General features: G+C 43.5%; 1 protein-coding gene across 5 annotated transcripts in view; it reads right to left on the reverse strand.

The window, feature by feature from the left end:
• The window catches only part of insc (INSC spindle orientation adaptor protein), an 85,758-nt gene that overhangs the window by 12,776 nt on the left and 58,879 nt on the right, over positions 1–14,103 (reverse strand). For all 5 annotated transcript variants that reach the window (XM_036951290.2, XM_021566491.3, XM_036951292.2 and 2 more), the window contains exons 4-10: positions 13,385–13,437; positions 13,140–13,263; positions 12,183–12,296; positions 8,260–8,385; positions 1,534–1,705; positions 1,098–1,276; positions 941–1,007 (exon numbers count right to left, since the gene is read on the reverse strand). In XM_036951290.2, the coding sequence (XP_036807185.2) occupies positions 941–1,007; positions 1,098–1,276; positions 1,534–1,705; positions 8,260–8,385; positions 12,183–12,296; positions 13,140–13,263; positions 13,385–13,437 (835 nt within the window). The remainder of the gene's footprint in view (positions 1–940; positions 1,008–1,097; positions 1,277–1,533; positions 1,706–8,259; positions 8,386–12,182; positions 12,297–13,139; positions 13,264–13,384; positions 13,438–14,103) is intronic.

The raw sequence follows: 14,103 nt of genomic DNA on the forward strand, positions 1-14,103 counted from the left end.
TTGATGGATACAAACTTGAAAACACTGATTCATGACAATTTAGCCCACGAGTTGAAACTCCTAGACAGCAGTTGTGAGTATCTTAATTGTCCATTCCATATTGTCCATTTTACTTTGACCTGTTTGTGCACTATTTAGGTTATTTGATCGGAGAAACGTGCATGAAATAAAAAAGTGTGCACTGCTTATCACAGGGCAGCATCAGCGCTCACCAAAAAGACCAAATGCCACTGGTTGAGAGAAATTGTTTTGGGGCAGAATTATGTGAGAGTTTTATGTGTTAGAGCTGCGTCGCTGTCAATTAACTTGGAAAATACCGCCCTCGTCAATCTGCCACCCTAGGCGGCCGCCTAATACTGCCTCATGGGCGGGCGGGCCCTGCAGTAAGAGGACGTAGACACAGAACACACAGAATATGAAAAAATAGACAAACGCAGAGGCAAGGGCTCAATAGAAAACATAAACAACAACAGGTTCGACGACAAAACTAAAGCTGAAGAAGCAGTCGACATGACAAAAATGTGGGTTTACGTTGCCATCTTGAGGATTATAACTGCAATACAATGGATGGGTTTTTCCCCCTTTAGCTGTCCTGTGGGATTCTGTCATTTATCTGCAATACTTTTGATAGCATTCTTTTATTAATCCATTTCTCCATCATGACCAGTGAACATGTGTGGAGATGTCAATTGTGAAGTCATCCTCATTCAGTGCCTTCCTGTATTATACTAATGCTCAAATTTTACTCTACTGGGCCATTTACTTTATGTTCATATTCTTATATTTTATTATTTCTTATTGTTGTAGCATTTTTGAGAAGGAACCTGCAAGTAAACATTCCACTGAACCGTATATACCATGTGTATTCTGGACATATCACTAATAAAACTTGAAACTTGAGATATCAAATACTGTTAAAAATGTTTTTTTTTTTGCATACCCTTCTCTTGTAGGACTTCAGATGAAGACTGCTCCAAAACAGAGAGGTTTGCCAAGATGGTCACCACCTGAAAAAGGACCACAGTCAACAGGGCATGTTATACCAGGGATTTGACCACGCTCAACACATTTTAGCTATGGATTAGTGTGTCCTCTACCTGGTCTTTCGAGTAGGGAGTATCCACTCTTTGGCGGTCTTTGCAGGACTGGAGGAGGATGTGGATGGCGTTGAGCTGGAGAAGGATCTCACAGGCCATGCTGTCGAAGAAAGTGATATTGGCAAGGGCAGCAGACGCCAGGAGGAAGACCTCGCCACAGGAGGCACTCTCGCACAACTCTGGAAGAAACGCATGCACGCGTTTATCTCCGGAACTCACCTCGACCTCATCTTGACCTTACATTCATAGCTCCGTCGATGAATTTGAGAGTGGTCACATTTCTGCAGCCCCGCCCCAGGACAAAGTTAGCTGCCGTTCTCTTGTTTTTCGTATTAAAGAGTGGGCCTTTAAAGTGTTTCCCTGAACGGATAATGATTCAGCTCAAGGACCTTTGGCAATATATCAAAGCCCTGAAGTACAGCAGCCATGCACTCACTGATGAGGGCGGTGACGATGTCCTGCATGCTCTCTAAGAAGCTGCCCAGGTGCTGGGTGGAGGTGTGGTGGGGCGAGGTGATCTGGGCCACCACGGCCGCTGCCTCTGCCCTCGCCGCCTCAGCACTGTTCCCGTCGGTCAGGATGTCCGCCAGGCACAGGATCCCATCCACCTAGAGCATAGAAGGATTGACACGTTGCACGCGACAACAAGCACATTCTGTTACGTCAAATCGTCTCATGCTAGACATAAGGGTGACACGACAACGTGGCAACGGGTTCAATGACATCCAACCAGTGGTGGGAAAAGTACCCAATTGTCATACTTGAGTAAAAGTAATAGAAAATAACTTGCGTAAAAGTGAAAGTCACCCGGTAAAATACTACTTAAGTATCAAATGACATGTAATTGCTAAAATATACTTAAGTATCAAAAGTACAAGTATAAATCATTTCAAATTCCTTATATTAAGCAAATCATTGTTTTTGTTTATTTTTTATTTTTTTTATGGATACACAGAGGCACACTCCAACACTCAGACATAATTTACAAATGAAGCATGTGTGTTTAGTGAGTCCGCCAGATGGCGGACTCACTAAACACACATGCTTCATTCTGGGATGACCAGAATGACCAGGGATGTTCTCTTGATAAGCTCGTGAATTGCACCATTTTCCGGTCCTGCTAAGCATTCAACATTTTTGGCAGTCAAGGAAAATGTATGGAGTAAAAAGTATATGATTTTCTTTAGGAATGTAGTGAAGTAAAAGTTACTTCAGTTGACAGAGCATGTCAGAACAGTTGACAGAGCATGTCAGAGCAAAAACAAAGCCATGAGGTTGAAGGAATTGTCCATAGAGCTCAGAGACAGGATTGTGTTGAGGCCCAGATCTGGGGAAAGGTACCAAACAATGTCTGCAGCATTGAAGGTCTCCAAGAACACAGTGGCCTTCATCATTCTTATATGGAAGAAGTTTGGAACCACCAAGACTCTTCCTAGATCTGGCCGCCCAGCCAAACTGAGCAATCCGGGGAGAAGGCTGTTGGTCAGGGAGGTGACCACGAACCCGATGGTCATTCTGGCAGAGCTCCAGAGTTCCTCTGTGGAGATGGAGAACCTTCCAGAAGGACAACAATCTCTGCAGCTCTCCACCAATCAGGTCTTTATGGTAGATTGGCCAGACTGAAGCCACTCCTCAGTAAAAGGCACATGACAACCTGCTTGGAGTTTGCCAAAAGGCACCTAAAGGACTCTCCGACAATGAGAAATAAGATTATCTGGTCTGATGAAACCAAGATTGAACTCTTTGGCTTGAATGCAAAGCATCACGTCTGGATGAAACCTGGCACCATCCCTACGGTGAAGCATGGTGGTGGCAGCTTCATGCTGTGGGGATGTTTTTCAGCGTTAAGGACTGGTAGACTAGTCATAATCGAGGGAAAGATGAACGAAGCAAAGTATAGAGAGATCCTTCATGAAAACCTGCTCCAGAGCGCTCAGGACCTCAGACTGGGGCGAAGGTTCACCTTCCAACAGGACAATGACCCTAAGCACACAGCCAAGACAACGCACGAGTTGTTTCGAGACAAGTCTCTGAATGTCCTTGAGTGGCCCATCCAGAGCCTGGACTTGAACCAGATCGAACACCTCTGGAGAGACTGGAAAATAGCTGTGCAGCGACGCTCCCCATCCAACCTGACAGAGCTTGAGAGGATTTGCAGAGAAGAACAGGCGAAACTCCCCAAATACAGGTGTGCCAAGCTTATAGCATCATATCCAAGAAGACTCAAGGCTGTAATCGCTGCCAAAGGTGCGTCAAGGAAGTTCTCATTAAAGGGTCTGAATACTTATGTAAATGTGATAGGTAAGTTTTTTGTTTTATATAGATTTGCAAAAATGTCTAAAAACCTGTTTTTCTTTGCAGTTATGGGGTATTGTGTGTAGATTGATGAGGGAAAAAATGATTTTTTTTTAGAATAAGCCTGTAACGTAACACAATTTGGAAAAAGTCAAGGGGTCTGAATACTTTCTGAATGCACTGTACATGCATTTGGCCTTGTTTTGACGACGGAGGTCATTAGAATAATATCCAGCATGCTTTGAAAGTGTTCATGTTTCCATTTTGGTCATTTAGCTGACACTCTTGTCACAACATAGTGCCATCAGACTTCTGATACAAACGTAGGGTGAAAAGGGGAATTGCAGTGAAAAAAATGGTATAGAAAAGTATTTTGAACATACAAATTACAGGTCTCAAAAAGTTTCAAAAGTATCTTGTCACAACATACATTGGATTCTAGTTCATTCCGGTGAAATACAAATGACAAAATACTCAAAAGTAATTGACATACATGTTTCAAATATATGTAACATAAATACTGCCCATCTCTGGCCATGTACAGAGCCACATATGATGTAACAAGCCCCGAGCAGGCGCCTTTGATTAATCAAAGAATCCCTTTATAGTAGTTATATTTTTAGGCGGTCCAGACAGATAGTTAAGTGTCGGGGTCAACCTGGTTGAGACTTAGTAGCTCTGCCTATAAAGCCATCACAATTAAACGACACCACTCCAAGCTGACTCCGGTTGTCAGTCGAACAGTGTTTCCTCCAACACATTGGTGTGGCTGAAATCCGGGTTAAGTGAGCAGTGTGATAAGAAGTAGGCGGCCAGGCAGGTCATGTTTTGGACGAGGCGTGACTCGCCCTTCACCTCTTCCCGAGCCAAGGAACCTAATTTGGGGAGAAAAGGGAGTGAAACAAAAATAAGCTGGTGGCCATACCACCCTGAACACGCCTGTTCAGGGTCGGGCATGGTTAGTACTGGGACGCAGTGGTGTAAAAATACTTTAAAGTACTACGTTTTTTGTAGTAAAGTACTACTATTTTTGTTATTGGTATCTGTACTTCAATTTACTATTTATATTTTTTGCCAACTTTTACTTCACTACATTCCTGACACCTGAAAGTACTTAGCAGAACAGACAAATCGTCCAATTCACACACTTATCAAGGAAAACCCCTTGGTCATACCTACTGCCTCTGATCTGGCGGACTCACTAAATACAAATGCTTCATTTGTAAATGGTGTCTAAGTGTTGGAGTGTGCCCCCGGCTGTCTGTAATAAAAATATTTTTAAAACGGTGCCGTCTAGTTTGCTTAATATAAGCAATTTGAAAGGATTTATACTTTTACTTTTGATACATAAGTATATTTGATCAATTACATTTACTTTTGATACTTAAGTATATTTCAAACCAAATACTTCTAGACTTTTACTCAAGTAGTATTTTACTGGATGACTTTCGCTTCAGTCATTTTCTATAAAGGTATCTTTACATTTACTCAAGTATGTAAATGTGTTACTTTTCCCACCACTGCTGGAAGGGAGACCGCCTGGGATTACCAGGTGCCGTAAGTTCCTCCCCAAAATGTCTGGATGTTTTTGCCCTGCTTTTATCTTAATTCTGATTGGACGTTGTTTAAGATGGCCGAGGGTTGTGGGTGGGTATGTGTATGTATGCGTGTGTGTTGTGTGGTGGGGGTAGGCAAACTAAGAGACATACATAGTATGTTTGTGTGTGTGTGTGTGTGAGAGAGTGCCTGTAAACCCAAGGAAGTTGAGTCAAATGAGGAGTGTGTCTGTCTATACAGTGAACTTTTTCATCCCGGTCTGGAAATAAAATCTTTATCCACATGGTGGCAATGTTGTACAGACAAAACTCTGGTACGCTTCCCACTGCTACACTAAACCATTTTGACCTTCTGTCTTTGAGCAGTGGTGCCAGTGACCTAGCATATATTAATTAGTGCCCAAATATACTGTGGATGAATTTTTTTTTTTTAAATTAATATTAGCACTAGATGTTACCTTAAAACAAATAACCTGTACAACTCTGCCTTTTGAAGGATTTGAAAGTCTAGTCTGTAAGAGTAGCGAGCAAATGACAACACAGAGCACGCAAACAGAAAAACATTAAAGTAATTGGCACTTTTTGCTTTTATGTCTCAGCTTGAGTAGAATCGTTTGAGGGAGCTCATACAATCTATCCCTCATAGATTCACCTGTCAGTCCTTTCCTGAAGACCATCACTATGAGCTTCATGATAGGACAACTCCGTATTTCTGGCTCCTAATCCGTCACCAGTGTGCCAACACAGCCCATTGACGCAGAACAATCCACCTCTAACTCCCGTTTTCCTCAGCAATATTCTGCACTGAGAGGAACTTCTCATTCATATTTTGCCCATGGGTCTACTCCGGGTCTCTTCCTAAAATTGTTTCTCATCGTATAGAAGAAGACTTGGCTTGAAGACTTGGCTTGATTTATGGCAGTTTTGTAGGCTAATAACAAATGTCTACTACCTACTTTTTGAAAGGGCCATATATAATAACTTTGTTCTGAAGTTAAGCTGCCCAAAAACGATGTACTTTTTGTCGGTGTGAATTTTGTCTCCGAGTGCAGTAGACACTCAACCAACCTCCACGACCATGTAGGTTAAACTTCATCGTGATCATTTGTGATATCTTAGGGCTCTATTCAATATGTATCGCTGAAGCATTGCAGATTGCGCAACAGAAATGATAAGGTAATTTCCGACTGAGCCACATATGCAGCGTTTACCGAAGGAATGCTGTCTCCGCTGACGCGGAAACATTGCCTTTAAATTTCAATCAAGCTGTAACGCTGAACTTCCACGAATTGAATAGAGCCCTTACTGTTTTAACCACATGCCCCAACAGACGTAAACAAACAGTTTCCAACCAATGAGATAAAACGGTGGGAATCAGTCTCTTTCCTCCATCACCCGGCAACTGCGACAGGTGTGGTTGTCGCGGCTGAGCGATGGCTTGCGTTCGGTTCATAGCATCAACTTCAGCAACAGTCCCCCCTGGAGGCATTGGATCTAATCTGGGGCCCATTGTCGTTCTTGTTCTGTCTGGCGTTTCTACACCTGACTGCCTCCGTTCTCCAAGCTGCTCTTTGAGCAAACACAGACGCCGGTGTGGCATCATTAATCAGGGAATGGGATTGTATTTGTCTTTCATGGCTGCCACTGGGTTGAGATACTTTGTGTTTTTTGTTTATTCTCAAAAGGAGGGGGAAAAAACAGAGAAAAGCGCGAGAACTTGCAGGCGTGCACGCTATGTATTCAAACGCACATGCACATCAACTGTGTCTCGGTCCAGTGGTCTCTTACCAACCTAAAATTCTTACTTGCAGAGCAAATTGAAACGCAACATTACATAAATCAATCTGCAAACAGCCCATGGTGAGCAGCGAAATAAACACTCCTTTGTACGGTGTCTGTGAGCTCCTGATCAGCGAGCATCGCTCACATGGCCAAGTCTCCCGCTACCATCATTGTTAGCATGTTTTTACCTGTGAAAATAAACTTGCGCCCCTGTGAAAATAAGCCATGCCTGTGTGCGGCCTACAGTCCCAGTGTGTATTAGTGGAGCATTATACCTGCCCACAGGGAGACTAAACATCTCCCACCAAAGCTTTCACTCCAGCAGACCAATGGCGATAAGTCTGTGTCTGTCTGTCTCTCAGCCTGTCTGTCTGGTCTGCCTGTCTGCCTATCCTCTGCTGCTTATTAGTACAAACATTTTAGTGTATGGATGTACAGTACCAGTCAAAAGTTTGGACATGCCTTATTCAAGGGTTTTTCTTTGTTTTTTTACTATTTTAGAGTGATGGAGTGAGATGGTTTGGGATGAGTTGGACCGCAGAGTCAAGGAAAAGCAGCCAACAAGTGCTCAGCATTTGTGGGAACTCCTTCAAGACTGTTGGAAAAGCATTCCAGGTGAAGCTGGTTGAGAGAATGCAAAGAGTGTGCAAAGCTGCCATCAAGGCAAAGGGTGGCTTACTTTGAAGAATCTAAATAGAAAGTATATTTTGATTTGTTTAACACTTTTTTGATTACTACATGATTACTATATGTATTATTTCACAGTGTTGATGTCTTCACTATTACTCTACAATGTAGAAAATAGTAAAAATAAAGAAAAACCCTGCAATGAGTAGGTGTGTCCAAACTATACATTTTTTAAATATTTATTTAGTTACTTTTACCCCTTTTCCTCCCCAATTTCGTAGTTACAGTCTTGTCTCATCAGTGCAACTCCCGTACGGACTCGAGAGCCGTGCATCCTCCGAAACGCAACCCAACCAAGCCGCGCTGCTTCTTGACACAATGCCCACTTAACCTAGAAGCCAGCCACACCAATGCGTCAGAGGAAACACTGTGCATGGCAACCGTGTCAGCGTGCACTGCGCCCGGCCCGCCACAGGAGTCACTAGTGTGCGAAGGGACAAGGATATCCCTGCCGGCCAAACCCTCCCCTAACCCAGGCAGCGCTGGGCCAATAGTGTGCCGCCCCATGGGTCTCCCGGAGCCTGGACTTGAACCCAGAAACTCTAGTGGCACAGCTAGCATTGCCTTAGACCACTGTGCCACTCGGGAGGCCTAGGTGTGTCCAGACTTATGACTGGTACTGTATGTGTGTCAGTTTGTATCTGCATCCATACGTTTCTGTGTAAATCCTTTTGTTTGTGTATCAGACACCAGTAGTGGTGTCCAACCACACCCCCACCCAGCACCTGGGCAGCTTTCTGGAGTGCATGCAGGACATATTCCACTGCCCACATCGGTGAGTACCAACCTCTGAATGTGTGTGTGCGCTAGTGTCTACATGTTTAAACGCTGCACTACAGTACCTTCTCTAGCTGGTTGATGCCCTCCTCCACGCAACATATGGAGGCCACCGTCCTCAGGGCATGTGCGTAGAGGTCGCTGAAGCAGTCCTGCCGGCAGATCTTAAACAGGGCCACCACAGCGCCCTCCTGTGGACAGACAAAAACAACACCATTAGCATCATTAGCATCGCAAACAACGCTCAGTGCTAAACAAGCTAGCCTGAGCTTATGTCAAACAAGGGTTTGATATGTTCAAGGGTCCGAGCACAAGGTTTTGACATGCTTCCTATAATGGTTGTTTATGTTGTTTGCATTGCAGATTAGGGTAAGCAAACGTAAGCAGTCCGGTCATTTCCACATGCTGCCATTTCCTCTCACAAAAACACTTGCTGGCAGAATTCTATTCACCATGGAGATTGATAGAATTACCTGCAAGACAAGGCCCTGTAACTACCACCATTATCCTAATAAGGCCCATTATAGGAGGTGGTGGTATGTCTCATGCACAGATAGGGCCACACAGCCAAGCCTGGAGTGGCTAATCGTCCTGCCCCTACACCCTAAACACTCTTACCTTCTCTGCCCACGCAATACATTCCCTAGAAAACCAAACATTTTAGCCAATCCCCGAGCAGCATTCTTCATTCAATCTTCCACCCATTCTAAAGAGCGAAACTCCAAAACAAGTTATTATTTGTCAATCTAATGGAGGAGGCCTGTAATCGTTTCATCACTTTTCTGTGACGCAGTTGTTGATGTTAGCCCTCAGAGGTTTAATGCATTTTTTCAATTTAATTGAACCTTTAGTTGACCAGGTAGTCCCCATGTGATAAATAAAAACAGTTTTGAGGAGAGGAAAGAGGTTTACCCATTGCTTTATATGTGTATATTTAAATATTTAATATTATATATTTAAATATCACATTATACAACTCAATGGCGTTCTGACGTGAGTTTGTGAGAGTGGATTCAGAAAAAAAGGCATTACAGTAGACTTACCACACATGCAAGTGTATGAAGTATAGCACGAGACTAACTCATAAAACAGCTGATCTACATTTATGATGTAAAGCCTGCATGGCCGTCGCCTTTGAAGGAGTTCAAAAAGACTGAACTCCATCGCAATCAATCAAGTAAATGGTGCCTCTCCAACACAAGGTTTGAATGAATCCATGATTCATCCATGCTTTATCCATGAAGCTGTCTTTGACATGTTAACATATGGTTTGTCTCTGGGAAGCCTAATGATTCATTTTAGCGAATAGAGACAGAAAGAGAGAGAGATAGATAGAGAGTCAGAAAGCGAGAGAGAGAACACAGCCTCTGTCCTTACGTGGTGTAATCTTAGTAATGGATCTGAAAACTTCCCATGTTAAATGTTTCTGAACTCCGTGGGAACTCCCGCATGGTTTGAACAGGACTCACGTGACGATTGCGTGCTACAATTATAACTACATTATGCTTTCACGCCCCAGCCTTTTCTTTGTTTCAAACGGCTGCAGGAGAGCCAAGATGTAGATTTGTGGAATCTGCAGACATGGCTGATCCATATACTGTACATAATCAGAGAAGGTAAACAGCAAGACAGTGAACTCCCATTAAATCATGACGTGGTCGTACTTCTTCTTCCTGTAGCACTCCAATGTACAGTACCAGTCAAAAGTTTGGACACAGCTATTCATTCAAGGGTTTTTCTTTATTTTTAAAATGTAGAATAATAGTGAAGACATCAAGACTATGAAATAACACCTATGGAATCATGTAGTAATCAAAATATATTTGAGATTTTTCAAAGTAGCCACCCTTTGCCTTGATGACAGCTTTGCCCACTCTTGGCATTCTCTCAACCAGCTTCACTTGGAATCATTTTCCAATAGTTTAGGGAGTTCCCAAATATCTAATTGCAACTCTAATGAACTTATCCTCTGCAGCAGAGGTAACTCTTGGTCTTCCTTTCCTGTGGCGTTCCTCGTGAGAGACAGTTTCATCATAGCGCTTGATGATTTTTGCAACTGCACTTGAAGAAACTTTCAAAGTTATTGAAATGTTCAGGAATGACTGACCTTCATGTCTTAAAGTAATGATGGACTGTCATTTCTCTTTGCTTATTTAAGCTGTATTTTACAAAATAGGGCTATCTTCTGTATACCACCCCTACCTTGTCACAACACAACTGATTGGCTCAAACGCATTAAGAAGGAAAGAAATTCCACAAACTAACTTTTAACAAGTCACACCTGTTAATTGAAAGGAATTCCAGGTGACTACCCCGTGAAGTTGGTTGAGAGAATGCCAAGAGTGTGCAAAGCTGTCATGAAGGCAAAGAGTATCTACTTTGAAGAAACGCAAATATAAAATATATTTTGATTTGTTTAACACTCTTTTGGTTACTACATGATTCCATCTGTGTTATTTCATAGGTTTGATGTCTTCACTATTATTCTACAATGTAGAAAAAAGTACAAATAAAGAAAAACCCTGGAATGACTAGATGTGTCCAAACTTTTGACTTGCACTGTATATGCACCAAAACGCAGCTCTCTCTATTCTCCTCATACTTAATCAAATGTCTTTCTTTCATGGCTCAATTCATATTTAGGCTAAGGGCCAGACTCATGCGTGAGTCTGGCAAGGAAGCAGAGTGTGCATTGACATGAGTGAGCGCTGCCTGTATATACTGTGCAGAATGAGCAGACCTAGAATACATAATGGATTGGTGGGAGGATTTAAACAACGGTGATTGAAACAACAACAGACAATTAATTATACAGTAACGTACTCCAGGCTAAAAACAGACAGGCTGGGCTTCGCACACACCCTCATCTCATGGAGTCAAGTTAGCTCTCTGGACACCTGATTGGGTTCCAGTACACTCACCGGACCTGCTGCATCGAGCTTCTCATCTCGCCACTGCCAGACTTTATCGCAGACCGTTATGCAGCACATCGTAGACTAAAAGCACATCTATCAACAGTTCCAGGAAAGCAGGGGGACGGAGGGGAGTGGAAATAGATGGCAAATGGCAGATATTCAACAGCTAAAAAGAAGGGGGATGTCAGCGCTACCAAAGCACAAAGATGACAGAGGAACTTGGCCATCCACCCGAGAGACAAAGGCTTTCGAAAGAAAGCCGAGTAATTACATTCAGATGCCAACAGATGTTTTGGGCTCTGTATTCATTAGCCCCATTGGCAGCCATGATTTCTTAACCAGCCCTCTGAGGGTTCTCAGAGTGGAGAGAGAGATGCTGTATGGGGAAGGTAGAGCGGAGTGATAGGTAAAACAGTGGCAGGGAGGCGGTGTGATCAATGCCCAGTCCTAATGGTAACTGACACTATTGATCTCATCTGGCAACAAGGGAGGTGTATGTGTATGAGTGTGTGTGGGGGGGGGCTCAGTCTCCCACCCGGAAAATTCTTATCAAGACCATCCTGGAAGCGTCTGGTTGGCTAATGGCCATATGGACATAGTGTCTGGCCTGTCCCCTCTTATCTCCAGGAGCAAATTACTCTTTAGCTATAGAGCTTATTATGGTGGGTGGGTGCCCAATCCCAAATCAATCCCTAGCCCCTTTACGACCTGCAAGGAAGAGTGAACGGGGACATACAGGGGCCCAGGGATCTGTTTTGGATTGGGCCAAGGGTTCATGTGGAAGGATGGGGAAGTTGATGGCAGAGAAAGGTGGGACTGTGTTAACATGGGGATGTAGCAGGGTCACGTTCATTTGGCACCAAACAGAAGAAAACAGACTGAGACAGGGAGGGACTACTTACACTTGTCCAATAAGAAACGCTCTATTTCTGTTGCATAATGGTTTTTTTTTTTGGGGGGGGGGTCTGTTGCTTGTCCTAATGAAAATGACCTAGACCATCATCCCCTCACATAATGGTCCTCCTGTGTGTATGCAGACACAAGGGTGCGTCTGCCTGAGGGGTGTGTCTCACCTTGGCGATGATTCTACAGAGCTGCGGGCCGTCCTGGGTGAGGGAAAGCAGGTTGCTGATGGCACTGCCGATGGTGTACACACTGTCTGATGACTCAATCTGCCTGATCAGGATCTGGAGAGGACCCCGGGACCGACACACACACACACACACACACACACACACACACACACACACACACACACACACACACACACACGGAAGTCACTGAGATTGACATCTCTTTTCAGCAAGTGGGAAGCAGCAAGTTCAATTTCAATGAAAGGAGGATGTTTTGGAAGATCAATAGTAGCACTAATTAATGACTGTATTGTGGATCGCACTGTGGTTAAGTTTATATCCTATATTATATACAACAAACTCAGCGTCATTTCATTATCTGAATACAGGTTTCATTTTCTATTGAACTCAGTACGCAATTCCTTATTACCAGTTCATACTCCACACTATTGTGATCATTCAAATAGAGGCGAAAGTCTAAACCAGTGATGCAGGAATGATGTAATCCCATATTATAGTGGCGGCTATATTAGACTTGGTAAATGTTTACCTTTGTATTCACCCTTCCTGAACTGTTCTGGTTTGTTTTTAGTCTCTATAACAATACATCAGGGAGACTAACGGGCTAGCCAGGAATGGGTCTGATTGTGGAGTGTGTGTGTGAGTGGCTATCTATCAACCATGTCAAGAATGAGTAAGGCATGAACACATCATTGTCCTTTTCTGTCCGTCAACGGTACAAGTCAAGTCAACTATTCTCTGACGAATTTGCCCATCAAAAGTTGACAGTTTATGGGGTTTTTTGTCGGACAGTCGTTCGTTGTCATTCATCCGGCAACGGATGACTTCTATTGAGTAAGTATTGGCTCCATTCGAAATTCTAGGAATCTAAATCCCAGTGTGCCAATGGCCTAAGTAGGTCAAAAGAGAATTCTGGGTGTAGTCAAAGCCTCATACCTGGATCTCATTGGCCAGGGCCATGTCAATCATGTGGCTGAACGAATCGCTGACATCAGTGAGGATCTCGTGAATGGCCTCCCTCATGGACTTCAGGAAGAATTCATCCTCGGTATGAAGGCATCTGGAGAAGAGAGGGCAATGGTTTGGGTAAACCTTGAACATAAACACTTATATAGCTACTGTGTTCAAATGTGTACGACAATATTCAGAGGTCATTAAGAGCTTTTGTGTGAATGTTTTACCTCTCTGTTATGGTGGTCAACTCCATGCACTTCTCAAGCAAAGACTTCTCATACTGCACTCAAAGAGGAGAGACACATTTAAAGTTCCAATAAGACAAACACACATTAGACACAGACAGTGGAACACTCACACGCACACACAGACAATACACACACACACGCACACACAGACAGTAAAACACCCACACACAGACAGTAAAACACCCACACACAGACAGTAAAACACCAACACAGACAGTACACACAGACAGTAAAACACCCACACACAGACAGTACAAACATACACACACACAGACAGTAAAACACCCACACACAGACAGTACAAACATACACACACAGACAGTAAAACACCCACACACAGACAGTAAAACACCCACACACAGACAGTAAAACACCCACACACAGACAGTACAAACATACACACACAAAGCGGAAGCTAATGCAATTCTCCAGTCACGGCGGATGATCAGCTTTATGTAACAGAAGCGGAACCTTCACATCATCATTTTAAAATGGATGAAGTGAGTGTACTCCGTATCAGACGTTGCAAGTGTGATTCCACTCGACGGGAAACCTGCATGAACTGCTTTAGGGAAAGGGCCATCAGTGGCGGCTAATTCGTGTCTTCAGCAGCCCGTCCAAGATGGAACCAGACGGGTGGCTCTCAGAGACTCATTTTAATATCATTTTTGTCTGAATTTCGCTCTGGGCATGAATAG

This window comes from Oncorhynchus mykiss, chromosome 2, assembly GCF_057628025.1.
Source record: "Oncorhynchus mykiss isolate SJ-2025 chromosome 2, ASM5762802v1, whole genome shotgun sequence".
Taxonomy (NCBI): domain Eukaryota; kingdom Metazoa; phylum Chordata; class Actinopteri; order Salmoniformes; family Salmonidae; genus Oncorhynchus; species Oncorhynchus mykiss.